General features: G+C 33.7%; 1 protein-coding gene across 2 annotated transcripts in view; it reads right to left on the bottom strand.

The window, feature by feature from the left end:
• Positions 1-14,869, bottom strand: part of LOC149551819 (2-oxoglutarate (2OG) and Fe(II)-dependent oxygenase superfamily protein) — a 221,255-nt gene that overhangs the window by 151,547 nt on the left and 54,839 nt on the right. For both annotated transcript variants that reach the window (XM_089787321.1, XM_089787323.1), the window contains exon 6: positions 986-1,058. In XM_089787321.1, coding sequence (XP_089643447.1) covers positions 986-1,058 — 73 coding nt within the window. The remainder of the gene's footprint in view (positions 1-985; positions 1,059-14,869) is intronic.

The raw sequence follows: 14,869 nt of genomic DNA, 5'->3' as shown, positions 1-14,869 counted from the left end.
ATTATCAATAAAGTGATCTTTTCTTGTGTGGTTGGATTTTTCCCTTCATTTTAGAAGGGTTTTCCCAGGATATTTCTGTGTGTCTCTTGTATATGTTTGGCTCCTTCTCTTTACTGTTATTCTTTGATTTTTGGGCTCAAAACTTAACAAAAGGAACAACCTAACATGACCCAAGTGTGTCATATTGTCTTTGAGAAGAATGAGATGAAATCAACATCTAAGAAGTTGTGTTCCTATCATTATTACTAGATAAGAAGTTAGTAGCACCCTGAAAACACTTCAAGAATTCTCAATAGCAACTACGTATTGTTCAAATTACATTATATTTTGACATTTTGTTCATATGGAGTTTCACCTCCTATTTTGAATAGCAATTTTACTGCACATCTGATTCGCTTTGTGTCAAACTAAAAGAAGTGAATTAAAATGCTCATGTTTAATAAGGATGCTCAACAAGTATATCATATTATCATAAATGGAGGAAAACATTAGGACAACTTTAGAGATTTGAACCATAGTAGGAAAAATAGGTGCATCAATTTCATTTGTTTAGATTGACATTATAAATTATATTGGTTAAGTTAAATGTTAATGCTTCAACTGGTCTAGAGCACTCATAAATAGGTCATTAAGTGCATATGACAAGACCATGTATTGAAGGTATTCTTACATAATAGTGGAAGACATAGCCTAATCAAGATTATGGATGGTATGATATCAGTGCACACTTTAGGAGCTTTAACATAAACGTGGAGTTTGAATTATCTATTCATACATCTACAAATTATTGCAGTAGGAAACGACATCATATGTAAAAACTCCTTACCACTAACATAAATGAAAATGGACATTGTTGAAACATCTATACATCATTATGAACTACACTGATTTAATTATTTCCATCCATGAAGACTCGTGAATTCAGCAAAAATATTGAGTTTTTCAAAAAGTATTCCATAGCCATAAGAGGAAGCTTAAAGAACACCTTTGTATAAGAGCTTCAACATTTGTAGGTACATCTACAATTGGATTTGCATAAAAAGATCCTTTGAACTTATCTGCATTAAAGAGAGTCAACTTTGTAAACAATTAAAAAAATAAAAAATTTGAATAATAACAAAAATCATCTAGATTGAAAAAATATATTTTCTATTTAGCCATAAACTTGATTATAATCAAAAGAGTTATCTATGTCAACTCTATTTTTATATAGGATTCAATACATACATTATCGACAATACATGACTTGTGATCCCCAACAAATGCTAAAACAAATTACATATAAGATGTCAAAGCACACTAAGCAAATAAAAACTGAAAAAATAAGCACTGAGATAGAAACTGTGTCAAATTAATGAATATCACCAATTGGTTTAGTTGTTGAAAAACTGAAGCACTATGATATTGGTTCCAAAGTTGCACTAATACATTTGGTGTTACTTTCCGACATTCATTTCCGACACTTGATACATTTGCTTATGATTTTCACTTTTTTTTTGTTTATATCCCGACAATGTCGAAATTGCAACGTCACTTAAGTTATTAGTGGCAATTTTGATGTTGTTGAGATATAAACAAAAAAAAAAAGAAAAATTAAAAATCAAATCTTTATCACTTTATATTCTGAAAGAATGTGTGTGTGCATGAATGTGTGTTAGTAATGGTAGAAATTTTATACAGAATGTGTGTGTGTGTGTGTGTGTGTGTGTGTGTTGTTATTAATTGTAGAAAGTAAGTGAATGCAAAATTAGGTCACAGGTGAACAGAACAGCATTTGTGTGGTTGTAGCCAAGATCAGTAAAGGATTATTCGAATTGTCTGTTGCATGATCGTATATATGATGCCTGTATACAAGACCCTTCCTTTTCCTTTTCCCTTTCTTCCTCCTCCGCTAAAAAAGATCGCTGCAAAGACATACATAATAATGGCACAACAAGAGAATATACATATTCACTCTTGAATCCTAAATGAATGATTGAATGGGAAAAAATGGGCGGCATAAGTGAATGCAAAATTAGGTCACAGGGGAGCAGAAAGGAGTTTGTCAGGTTGTAGCTACGATCGGTAAAGGATTATTTGTATTGCATGATCGTATGATGGGCATGTATACAAGACCCTTCCTTTTCCTTTTCCTTTTCCTTTTCCCTTTCTTCCTTCTCCACTAAAAAAGATCACTGCAGAGACATAGATCATAAGGGCACAACAATAGACAAAATATATATTCACTCTTGAATCCTAAATGAATGATTGAATGCAAAAAATTGGTGGAGGAATAAGTTATAACACACTCAATCAAAATTTAATGACTTTTAATGAATCCGGTAAGCAATGAAACTGCTAAGACCTTGAGAACTATATCTATTTTCAATGTTGCTTCCGCTGCTAAGCAAAACATTCATGATGTACTTTTGTAAGGGAATTTTGACATTGAGAAAGTTTCTTATGTAACTGCTAGCATTGCAAACTGTCTTTTATCATTGTCCTTGGTATACTTTTAAAATGCTGTATTTGCAATATGTCATGCAAAATTAGGACTTTACAAAAGCAAAATTTCATTCATGCAGCTGTAGAGAAAACATAGGCTGCTGGATTGCTGGAAATTAAAATTTTCTACTGATAAGCCAGATGTAACCATTTGTAAATCTTTATAGGCATTATTTCTTGTCCTTATATGGAATCCCTTATCTGCATTTCTAGTGTTACCTAGGTTACAAAGTTCGTTAATTTCAAACAGATTGAATTTCAAGATGTTTCATGGAATATTGTAGCTGGTTGGTATTATGCATTTCTTGTTTATCCTTCCAGTGTCACTGGAATAATATCAACGAAGTTAATGCCATACTAATGCAATATGTGGTCGACTCTGCAATTTTTTTGTCTCCAAATGAGATGTGTATGAAACATCAAATGGGGTATGGTTTGGTAAGTGTTTGCTCACTAGTCTTTTATCAGAATCTAGACTTGCAATATCACACACAACACAACTTACTATTATTTAATGTAATTTTTTTGAGTCTTCTTGATTCTGGTTTTATTTAAATTTAATATCTTGTTTTCTTCTTAAGCTCCCAATCTCCTATGAAATATACTTATGTGAAAGAAAGAGGGTAGAATTTGTCTCATTATTGTTTGTAACCATTCTTATTCAGCTAAATTTTAGGGACCATATCCATGGCTTTTGGTTGAGGGATTACTTTCTATGTGTTTTGCGTAGGAGGGTCCCAAATATGTAGAAGCGAACCACATTTTATTTTCGCACCATTACCACTATATTAGTATATATCTCTTGCTCATTTGTTTCCATTGATTGTTATATTGGGTAATATAGAAGTGCTTAATTAGTTGTTCTAACCTTATTTCAATTTCTTTAGTTTCTCTACATTACTGATGACATTATTGAGGGTAAAATGAAGCATATCAGGAGACGAGCATAATTTCAATCACATTCAAAATGGGAAAATGACATTCTTTGTGAATTTTTCAGATGATGAATACATATTTTACTTGGAAAAGCTTCATTAGTAAACCATCCTTTAACTCTTCATTTTCAAGTTCTGACTACAAAAACTATTTTCTGTTAATGACTTTTAAACTCTTACTAGCTGCCCTTACTCGCTTGCAAGCTTCATGCTTCTCTAACATCATTATTCTAAATTCCAATAGTTTCAATTTACAATTACAATATAAGGTAGAAGAACATTTCATAGTTTAATGAAAGACCAAACTCCTCAAGAAAGAGCAGAGATTTAAGCATACTTAAAAATTTAGATATGTTTTTATTAAGAAATAGAAAAACAAAGATAAGAGTAAGTATAATAAACAACTAAGAGTAGTCATGTTACAATCTATTGTTTCAAAAATAACAACTTTTCATCTTTTCTAGCCTTTTTGCATTTTTAGGCTTTATGACCACATCCTAAGACCTATAACACATCCAAAAGGATTATTTAATACAATTTACATGCTTGTCACCCTTTTGAGAGTTATTTTGCAACTTTTAAACAATTAGACCAAATAGGACATGAGAGAGACATTTGACAACTTTGGCTTACAAAGTCTTACAACTTGATCCAAAGGAATACTATTACATATGAATTAATAAACCACATAACATTGTAAACAAATTTGAATTCTTGACAATGAATCGCCTATTCTTCATGTGCTTGGGTGCTCCTACACCAGGTCTCTAAGAAGCTAACATGCCTACATGGCTTAAGAAAGTTGAAGAGACGTTCGGTTCATGTTATATGGGTCCAATTAACACCATTTGTAAGCTTCTTAAGTCTCATGCAAGCCAGAGGTCATTTGAACACTAGTGAGCCATTAGATCCTCACAACCATCCTTAAGTGCATGTTTCATATTTATGTGTTTGGATTTAGAGATTGGTTCAGTATGGTTTCTTGTCATAATAGGGAGTATGTAATGTCCCCGCTGTTAGGGTTAGTTTGGGTCCATAATGGCTGCAAAGAAATTGGTAATTTCATAAAAAATCTAATCAAATATTTCATATCCTTAATAAGTTGACTAAATTTAAGTAATTAGCATTCATAACGAATGTTCTCCACCAAGTCATACTTGGATCATTTCATGTCATTCACAACGAATGCCCTCCACCAAGTCGTACTCGGATCACTCCATGATATTCAAAATAAATGCCCTCCACCTAATTGGATCATTCTCCACCAAGTGCACTTGGATCATAATATGACATTCATAACGAATGTCCTCCACCAAGACACGCATGGATCTTAATATTACATTCATTATTTCTCTCATTCCTTTTGGTCATTGATATATATATATATATATATATATATATATATATAACTCATTATGTTATAATATAAATATAACGTATATCTATGTTCATTATCCCATTAGAATAAAGAAACTTACGATAAATATTTATTACATAATTATTAGGCCAACATCTACCAATATTTGGTTAGATTATTAATAACTTGAAATATTCTTACCTACCTTTATTGGGTGTGTGTGGGACCCGATACTTAAAACTTTATAGGGTTCTTCCTTTCAGTTGTGCTTCCTATTTTAAGTATGCACATGGGCTTCATTTTCCATGAGGTTTGACCATCCTTGTCTTCTTGTCACGTTGATGCTTAGGGAACTATCAGCGGTGTATAGGGTGTGGTCTCATGCTCCAGTGTCTTCAAAAAGTGATTCTCTCATCACATTCGCGGAGTGTACAATAGACTTCGTAATGTGCAACATGTTTCTTCTCTTCATAAAACATATGCAATGCCCTTTTAACCACCCCCAATTTTTCTTACTAAATATCAAATATTGGGCCCACCAATCAATGTCACCTATGATATGTTCACTCTAATCTTAGTGGTTCATATTTGTTAGCATGGATTAGTTAATATGGTAATTGGTCTTCTTAGGATATGGTGACCAAATTCCAATTTTAGATAATGATTTTATTTTATGTTATTTATTAAATATTGTTCTTCTATTATTATGAGTGGTATGCTAATTATTGTTTATTGATCGTTGTATTATGTTGATTAATATTGTTGGGTAGGAGAATTATTTAAGTAGATTAAATATTTACATTTTGGATTATTCATATTTGAATATACAAATGTGGGGTCATGACAGAGTAGTATATTGTGTCTAATCTATCTTTGTAGCGCTTATCCAATGTTGAGTCTCCTTAAATGTCTATTTCCTTGAGTTGAGCTCCAGTGTAGAGACCTTTGCATCAGGATGAATGTCCCTTGCACGTGGGAAAACCAAATTTTCAGTACAACTTGTTTCTAAGTATTCTTTTTTTTTACACAGTTGGCTGAGAGTGGGATGCACTACATTTGTTTATTGCAAACAATCTTGATTGGATGATGATATGGATTGAACAACCTCAACAAAATGGTCGCTCATTAACATGGGAAGTTATTGCTTCATTGGTTAAAGAAGCTCATCGGAATGGAAATTCCAATGTTACGCCAATGGTAATTGATCTAGCATATGGTTTCAAAGGTAGAAAGATATGTATACATTTATTAATCATGACCCATATGTTTAATATCAACTCACGATGTGAATAATTTTCACATGTTTGAAAAATTGCAGGTCAAGCACCACAATGCTATGTACTACCATGGCCATAAATTTCGCATAAAAAAGTTGGACAACACGAAGAAAACTTGTAATTCTAGGATAACTGCAGTCTTCGAGATCACCAATATTTCATCTAGAAATGACATGCATCTACAACAATCTGGAAATCAATACTATGGCATTTTGGATGCTATACTTGAGTGTGACTTTAATTCCTTCAAATTAGGTCTATTCGTCATCAAATGGTAGAAGTTATAACTGAATCAAAACAATCCTGATAGAACTATTATTAAACATGATAATGGATTTACAATGATTAATACAAGGTTATTTGAGCCAGTTGGAGATGAGCCCTCTATTCTTCCAAGCGAATATGAGCAAGTGTTTTACTTTGACGTTCCACATAAACCGGGTTGGTCATTTGTTGTTGGACATGATCCAAGAGGAAGTCCAGTAAAGTATAATGTGATGGAAGAAGAAGGTACTAAAGATGTAGAAGACGAAGTGGATGATGATCACAAACGACAGTGAGTTGATGATGAAGATGATGATGATGGTGGTGGTGGTGATGACGGTGATGATGATGATGATGATGATGATGATATTGCAGATGCTTGCAATTACGGTGATGATGATAATTATGATGTTGCCGATGCTGGCGATGATCGCTATGATGATGGTGATTGCTACCCTGCCCTTGGCACCCAACTTTTAAATTTTTAAAACTGAGCTCCATGAAGGAATTTTCTCAATTTCTTTCAGCACATTATAATGGTTTCAGGCTAATGATATTTTTGTAAAGCATTGAAAAGGAGAAGCATTAAAGAGGGTAATTGAACTTGAACCTCAAACCTCATAGTTCAAGTTCAAAGTTCAAAGTTTGAATGTTCATGGTTCAACATTCACAAATTCAACACTACAAGTTCATTGGTTCAAAAGTACAAGTGCAAAGTGCAATTCAAGTTCAAAGTTCATGTTCAAAGTTCAAGTTCAATGGTTCGAGCTAACAAGTTCAAAGCATAAGTTTGGAATCAAATTTCACTAGTTTAGAGTTCATACAGTCATATAGACCCGCACTCAGTATCAAATATCTTTTGACTCCACTATTTCTCCAATCGCTCTAGTCAGAATGCAGAAAATTAGGTTTGGAAAAACATATCCGAAAATGATGATGACCGTGATGATGATAGTCATGATGATGAGATGGATGAACAAGATGATCAATGATATGAATGAAATGTATGAGGTATGTGATTAGTATATCTATATATAATTAATATTGATTTATTCATAGAGATTTGTTTGACTTTATGTTTCATAATTAATTTATTATGTGTTAAACTCTAATGGCATGGTATAATTAATTCATTGAGTTCAATTCTAATGATTACAACATAGGCGATTTGTGATATACATGTTTCTAATATTACTCATATATTTAATGTATTTATTGTTTAACAAATTACCAATGTATTGGTTATGATACTCAATTGTTGGTGCTAATTACAAGTAGTATATATTTTGTGTGGTTGTCATCCTTTGTGGAAATAGGTAAATGACTACAGACATTGTCACCCCTTTTGTTGACAATCTTGCATAGCTAGCATAAATAAAATAGAGGTAACAAATTAATAAATATATAAAGCTTATGATAAATGCATATTGTTCATGTTCTCTACTATGTAATTTTTAGCTAACTTAAATTATATAATTTACATATGCCGGAAGTTTAAACCCTTTGAGGAGGATCCTCCACAGTGACATGGACAGACAGGTACAAGTCAATACACCCTATAGAAACAATTTATTATTTGTTTTCTTTCTCTTTATGCTCATCATGGTTTAATAATAAGGTATTAACTTGCTCATGATTTAACAATATTTCCCTCAACATCAACTTTAGGGCTGACATCATCAACATTACCCTCATTTAGAAAAATATCTCGCTCCTTACCAACTATATCTCTCATTTGATGGACTACAAGTACCACCAAATTGGTATTTGTCACATATGCCTTCCATGAGTGAGGGAAATGCGGGATTAGAAAACGAAAGTGAGACATGTAGTAGGTCTAAATTAGGGAGATCAACTAGAGGTCAAAAGATTAGAAGAAAAATCAATAAACGCATGCAATTTTTCCTTTCTGAAGGAGGATCATGTTCTTATGATGATGAGACCAAAGGTAACATCAAGGTTCCCTTAAAGTACACACATCTTCAGATAGGATGGGTACCCCAAGAACTACCTCTAATAAACACTAATTTTTGTGTTAACGAGAGGATATATCGCATAGCTCCATGGTCATTACATTGTTTGGGCCTATTTTCCATGGATGGCATGAAGGTTGGTTATAACAATGTTGTTGAATTGGTAGAGTATGTAAGACCTTATTACAATAACAATAATTGGATGTGAATTGTTCGATATAAAAAAAGTATGAGTAGGTATGCACAGTCAACAAATTATATAAAATGGAAAGAAAATGATCAAAGTAAAAGACTCACTATGTATAATGACAGAAGGCCAAAAGAAATAGGAAATATTGCAAGTTTCATAAATAGTACGCAACCCAAGTCACCTAATAAGTAACCCAATTGCATATTCGAGGCGCATGAGGGAAATCGTGTTTTTGTATGTGCAATAAAATCAATAAGTGCAGGGGAAGACCTGCTAATAGATTACAATTTGAATCGCATAGATACAAACAAAGTTACTATCATGGAACTCGTAAGTACTATATAAAATTTAAACCAACCTCCAATTAATGAATCCAATATACCATATACCATTTTATTGATAAGTTTTTTTCCTAAGTCTATTGCTTTCATTTCCTTGATGTTTTTATATTTAATCTTTGTCACAAGACAACATGGATCCATCACATGACAAACACAGGGATGTTCCTCCCACCCTTTGTTTGGCGAAGATAAACCTTAGTGTGGATAGAAGAAAAATGCTATATTATTATGTTCTTTTCTTTAGGGTTTTAGAGTTACTTAGATAGTTTTACTGATATTTCTATCACAAATTGATGTTTAGTGAAAAGAAAGAGCACAAATAACAACAAAGCAATTAGTTGTTGATACGGAGGCGACAAGTATTATGCGATGATGACATCGCATATACCGCTAACCCATAAACATGGTCAGAAAGAGCATAAAAAAATTAAAGCATAAAAAAATTAACACAGAAATTCTTGGTCTTTTCATCAAACCAAATCCAAATGAGGAGATACGAGCGAGGAAAGGTGAATTGTAACAAAGAGCATGCTGTCCAAAAATAAGCAGTAATGAATCTTTAGCTGTAACAAAAGTTCAATAAAGGTTTATATTTTATACTCTTTTATGGATCATGAGCTAAAATATGTATGTGTTCTTCCTACAGGAATTTTTGAGACCTCAACAACCTGTTGGACACAATGAGGGTACTAGCACAGTTCATTCAGGTAAATAGTCCTTAAGGGACTTTGATAAAGCTAACAAGTTACAAGGAATTTTCAATTTGAATCATTCACAAACTAGATTGGACTTTGATGATTTTATGAAATGAAAATTATTCTAGTTTGATTAAAAGGAATTGTGCAACAAATAGATGAAGAGCTCTATGATCTAGGATTACACAAAACCTTTCACTTGACCTTTAATCATTCATTTAGCCTTTTGAAAGCATTCTTGACTCAACTTATGTTTAGGAGGCTTCTAATGCCCCATTTGATCTATATCCATTGCAAATGTTTGTGCTAACAATGTATTCTTCAAGTCACGATAAAGTGCAAACGCCTCTTTCAAGGAGCAACACACCAATATTGCAAACTGCAATGTCGACAACAAGGAGCATGCAAACATCCATGTATGCACCGACTAGAGCTGGTAAATCCTTGTTTTGCTATATTTTGTTTTGTTAATTATGGTTTGATTTGTACTTTCTTGGGTGCATTTCATAGTCATGGATTAATTTTGTGCAATAAGAGATACACCTCTTGAGGCTAGAACAAAGACTAGTACTAGTGGTAATTTACCATCATTTCCTAGATCAGGCCGTGTTGTTAATACGGGATCATTTCAGGCATCATTGTTATTGACAGAAGAAGATATGATTCTATCAAAAGTACCTAAGCTTCCAAGTATTTTAAAATTATTATTATTTATAGTCTAATTGTAGTTTACTTATTCATAACTCATTTTAGACTAATAACCCGTGATGTTTTTGCGGGAAACGATGTTTTTTATGATATTCTTTACGATGTGACATTGAAGCTATTCGAGCCCACCATATGTAAAAGGTACGTAGCTTCAATTAATTTTTTTATCTAACAATTTTGTTTTTTCTTAAAAGGTGGAATTATCAAAATGACAAATAAAAAATAAGCTCATAAAATCATTAGAGGAGCTCTTTGGAAGTAACATTTTTGACACTGCCAAAGTTCTTGAAATAGCTTGCAAACATCTAAAGTATGTGAGGGACCAATACAGGACTCTAGTGATCAATCCAAAGTACAAGCATCTTCCTACGATTCCACAGGAGTGGAAGGAAATCATCGTTTATGCAAATGAGAAAGCACAAAAAGATAGAGAAATTGCACTACCAAATACAAAAAAAAGGTATGTGATAGTATTAAGTAGAATGTAATTATGCAATAACTAGTGATCTTTATATTTATATAATCTAACATATTTCAAACTTTTCATAGACTGTAGGACACATCAAAGGCAACAAAGGCCAGACTAGAAAAGCATGGCCAACACAAACTTGGCTCCGGTGGTTATATGAACCTTTACACATGACTTGTAAGTAGCAGTAAATGAAATTTTGAATCAGAATTCTTATATGATATTGCAAACAATTTTGTTTAATCAAACAATACATGCAAAATTGATGATATTAAGCCAAAAATGCAAGGCTTCGAATTTAGTGTAGCGCCCACGGAAGAAGACAAAAAAATTCAAGCAAGGCTATAAAGTCATTGTTGAACACCTACGCCAAGAATTCCGTGGCCAAACCTCACATGCAGGTAAAAAGGCCAAATGAAAAATATTTCAAATTGTATACATGAGCAAATATCTATTTGATGTTAATTTCAAACATAAATTGACTATTTTTGTTTTATAAAGCAAACAACGATAACAATGTGCACGACATTGCACTGCATCCTTCTAGCTCTAGTACAGAACCTGCATATGACGAAGGCCATGATTGTAGTGATGGAGGTATTCATTTGCTATTGAAGATTAATGATGTAATTATTGATACAATTTAACATCTTAAATTGCAATTGGTGTAACCTAAAGAGCACACTACTATATTGAGAGGGGTGGTGAATCAGTATAATAACAAATTTGCCAATTTAAAACTTTTATCCACCGAATTTTTTGTTCATGCCTTGGTGAGTAGTTATCAAATTCAAGTTTTTCAACTATGATCAAAATCTAAATCTGTTGGAAATGCATTATAGCTTGTTTCTCTTTCATTTGATGGATGTGGTTTTCCCTACTTCTAAAATAGTACCTGCATGGACCCTTTGGCTGCCATATTCCCACTGGCTAGCAAGATACTCTACTTTGATCTCACTATATTTTATTGTCCAAATTCTTTATGCCAAAATATTGCCACTTCAACAAGCCTCAGTGCATAGGCATTTCATTAAACAATTTACAAGAAGCTGTTATGAGAATTGTTGGTGTAATTAAATAATTTTTTATTACACTTTACTTAAGCTTACTTGGGATAAAGCATTGCGTAGTAGTTTCTCATTAAGACACCTACGAGTTTGCACCTCAATTAAGCACATGGTATAGGACAATTCCACTCTAGGTGGTGATAGTTGTCATGTCATTCCACCTTTAATGCACATATCACATTATCATCCTCATCATTGCACATACTTCATTGCATAATGGAGAATGATCCACCTTGTGTAGGTGATAGGTTAAATCTTCTCCTTATCATTGTCTCTTATCACCTTTCCTATATAAGGCCTATTATGACATTTTAATCAACCTATTGGACTCAATCAATAATGTCCATGTAATTCATAGATGTTCATTATCAATAATATCATTCTTGCATCTTAATGCAATTGTCTTGTCAATACCTTGTGGAAGTTATATCGGTTTTTCATTTGATTTTGGGAGTGTTGTAGAGTCACCTAAAACTCTAACATGGTTCCAAAGCAATTTTACCATGGTATCAAAGCTCTCGAGGTGTGAAGACCTCTTCTCAAGAAGTGTAATCTTGGCTTGATTCGATTGTAGGTGCAGAATTTGACAATTTGGACATCACCATTGCGTCTTGGATGTTGTTTCAGTTGAAATCAGCTGTAAACACACCTATATTTGGCAGAAGTCAAAAACAATTGGCAAACCAAGTCATACAATCCCATCTGCCCCTATGGTACAATTTTTCAAAAAAATAATAATAATTTATTTTTCTGCAATTTTTCAATTTATTTTTGCAATTTTATATTATTCTATGACAAACTATTGTTCGGTGTTGGACCCTATTTCCGAGTTTATTTGTCAAAATACGACAGCTTGCAATCAAATCTAAATTGCACAGGTCAAGGTCCACTGGAGAATATTCTTTGCGACAACAAATCACACATTCATTTGGTGCTTTATTTGACTATTGGAGGCTTTGTTATAAAAACAAATAAGACTACAATATCTCGCTAAATGTGGAATTAATCTCACTACGCCCACAGCTAGATACATCGCCGCCCAAGTGGCCTTTCTCTGCCTCCTCTGCACACTCAAGCAGATCGCGATCCTTGCCAATCAAAACCCACCAACGCCTCTTCAATCTGCCTCAAGCGAACAAATCTGCCTGATCTATTCTAATTTCAACCGCCAATCCCTCAGCTTGTATCATACTTTCATAGCAAATCATACATGGCAGTGCCCCTCTTCCCAACGCAACCCATCTGCTCATGCCATAACAAAGCAGTCCCTCCAGCAAGAGAACGTGACAATCATCACACACTGTCATCATTGCTCCAAGTGTAATCCTATCTGCTCATACAACAACGTGCAACCTATCCACCCTACACTCAATAGCGCTACTATTTCTAAACTTGCAGACCTTTCACCCACCAAGCCATCCAATTAGTTCAATCACGCATTGAACGAGCACGAGCAAGAAAATGCCATTCAACGCTGACTGCCTAGCTCCACAAGGCCCATCCATTAGCACCCCTCTCTGCCACAAGGACTGACACCTTCCGGCTAGCCCGTCTATGCAGCCTACCCTACACACAATACTACAAAAACCCCAATTTGGCTTGTCTCCAATCCACACTGCATTGACTCCAAGCATCATCTATCATTCATCTGCTCTAGTCTGATCCAACATCTACAATGTAGCCCATGATATTTGCACATCATGCAGCCCTTCTAGCACACATCTGTCCTCTATGGCTCATTTGATCAACCGGTCTATCTAACCACTCAACTTCAACCATCATCCCATAGTGACATGACAATGAATCTGCCTTCACGGACACTCACTAGAATTTCTCAAATTTTGTGCAGTCAATCCAGCTATGTAGCCCATGGCCTTTTCTTGGCCTTAAGCGGGTGGTTCAAGCGACAAATCATTTTACAAGTGCACAGTCAGCTTTGCCAAGTCTGTATAGCCAACCCAACATATCATAGCTGCCACGTCATCAACTAGAAGGTCCAATCAACAACCCAAATAGTACCATCTAAGTTGCCCTTTTTTTTGCAATAGTTGCAAGTTTTCTATCCTATAATTGACACCCATTTGCACTTTCATCCAAGTGTTGGAAGCTTTTTTGCTATGATTGCCATACAATTATCAAAATTAATCAGGCAAGTTGCTAACATCATCACTGAGTTGAATTTGCATACCCTTCACCATTGGAGTCTTTGCTTTTGCAATCTAACTTCAAACCCAGTTGTCCAAGCAACCCTACACAATTTTCTCATGGATTCGTAGGCGCATCCTCTTTGTTTTAACGCATTGATGAGGCATCATGAAAACAATTCATTATCTCCGAATTGTTCTTCTTGTAGTCATGTCTTTGTGTTCTTTTGAAGGTTCTCTGTCAAGATTATCCCCAATTGTTTGTTAGTAAGAGTTTTTCTTCTCACACTACAAATACTCGATTTTTGGTGAACTTTCACATCTTCTCTTTATTTTTTTTATGTTCTGAATAGTCTTTGGTCTTTTTTTTTGCCTCAGGTGAATATAGATGCTCAACAAATGCTTAACAAATAGACATGACTCTTTAAAATTAAGATATAAAAGGGAGGAGGGTTTATTTTAGAGAGAGGAAAAAAGAAGAGGAGACAATAAGAGCTCAAAAAAGAAAAATGGAAGAGGAAAGTCTTTTGAAGAAAATAAGGAAGTGACTTTTTTAAGGGTATCAATGATATTGAAAGGATGTGAACCTTCGAAAGGGTTATAATTATGAATAGTTGCGACTCTTCAAAAACATTGTAATTATATAGTATTGGGACTTTTCCAAAGGATTTTAGTTATGAAGTGTTGCAACTTCTTTTGAAATGATTAAAACTATGAAGTGTTGTGACTTTTCAAAGGATTTGTATTATGAAAGGTGGTGACTCTTGAAAAAGAAGAAACAAAAAGGTATATTTTATCCTTTCCTTATAATTAGAGAAGGAAGAATTTTAGAAAGTAAATATAGAGTTGAGATAATTTAGAAGGAATAATTCATTGAAGGGTTGACTAAGGATAGAGCCACATGGACCAAGAAAAGAATAAGGTAAGAAAGGTATGTTTATGGATTATATTTGTTTAACTATGTT

The sequence above is a fragment of the Cupressus sempervirens genome, chromosome 6 (assembly GCF_028749045.1).
Source record: "Cupressus sempervirens isolate cs-2001-9-10 chromosome 6, ASM2874904v1, whole genome shotgun sequence".
In the NCBI taxonomy this organism is placed as follows: Eukaryota; Viridiplantae; Streptophyta; class Pinopsida; order Cupressales; family Cupressaceae; genus Cupressus; species Cupressus sempervirens.
This window is presented reverse-complemented; position numbering and strand designations above follow the sequence as displayed.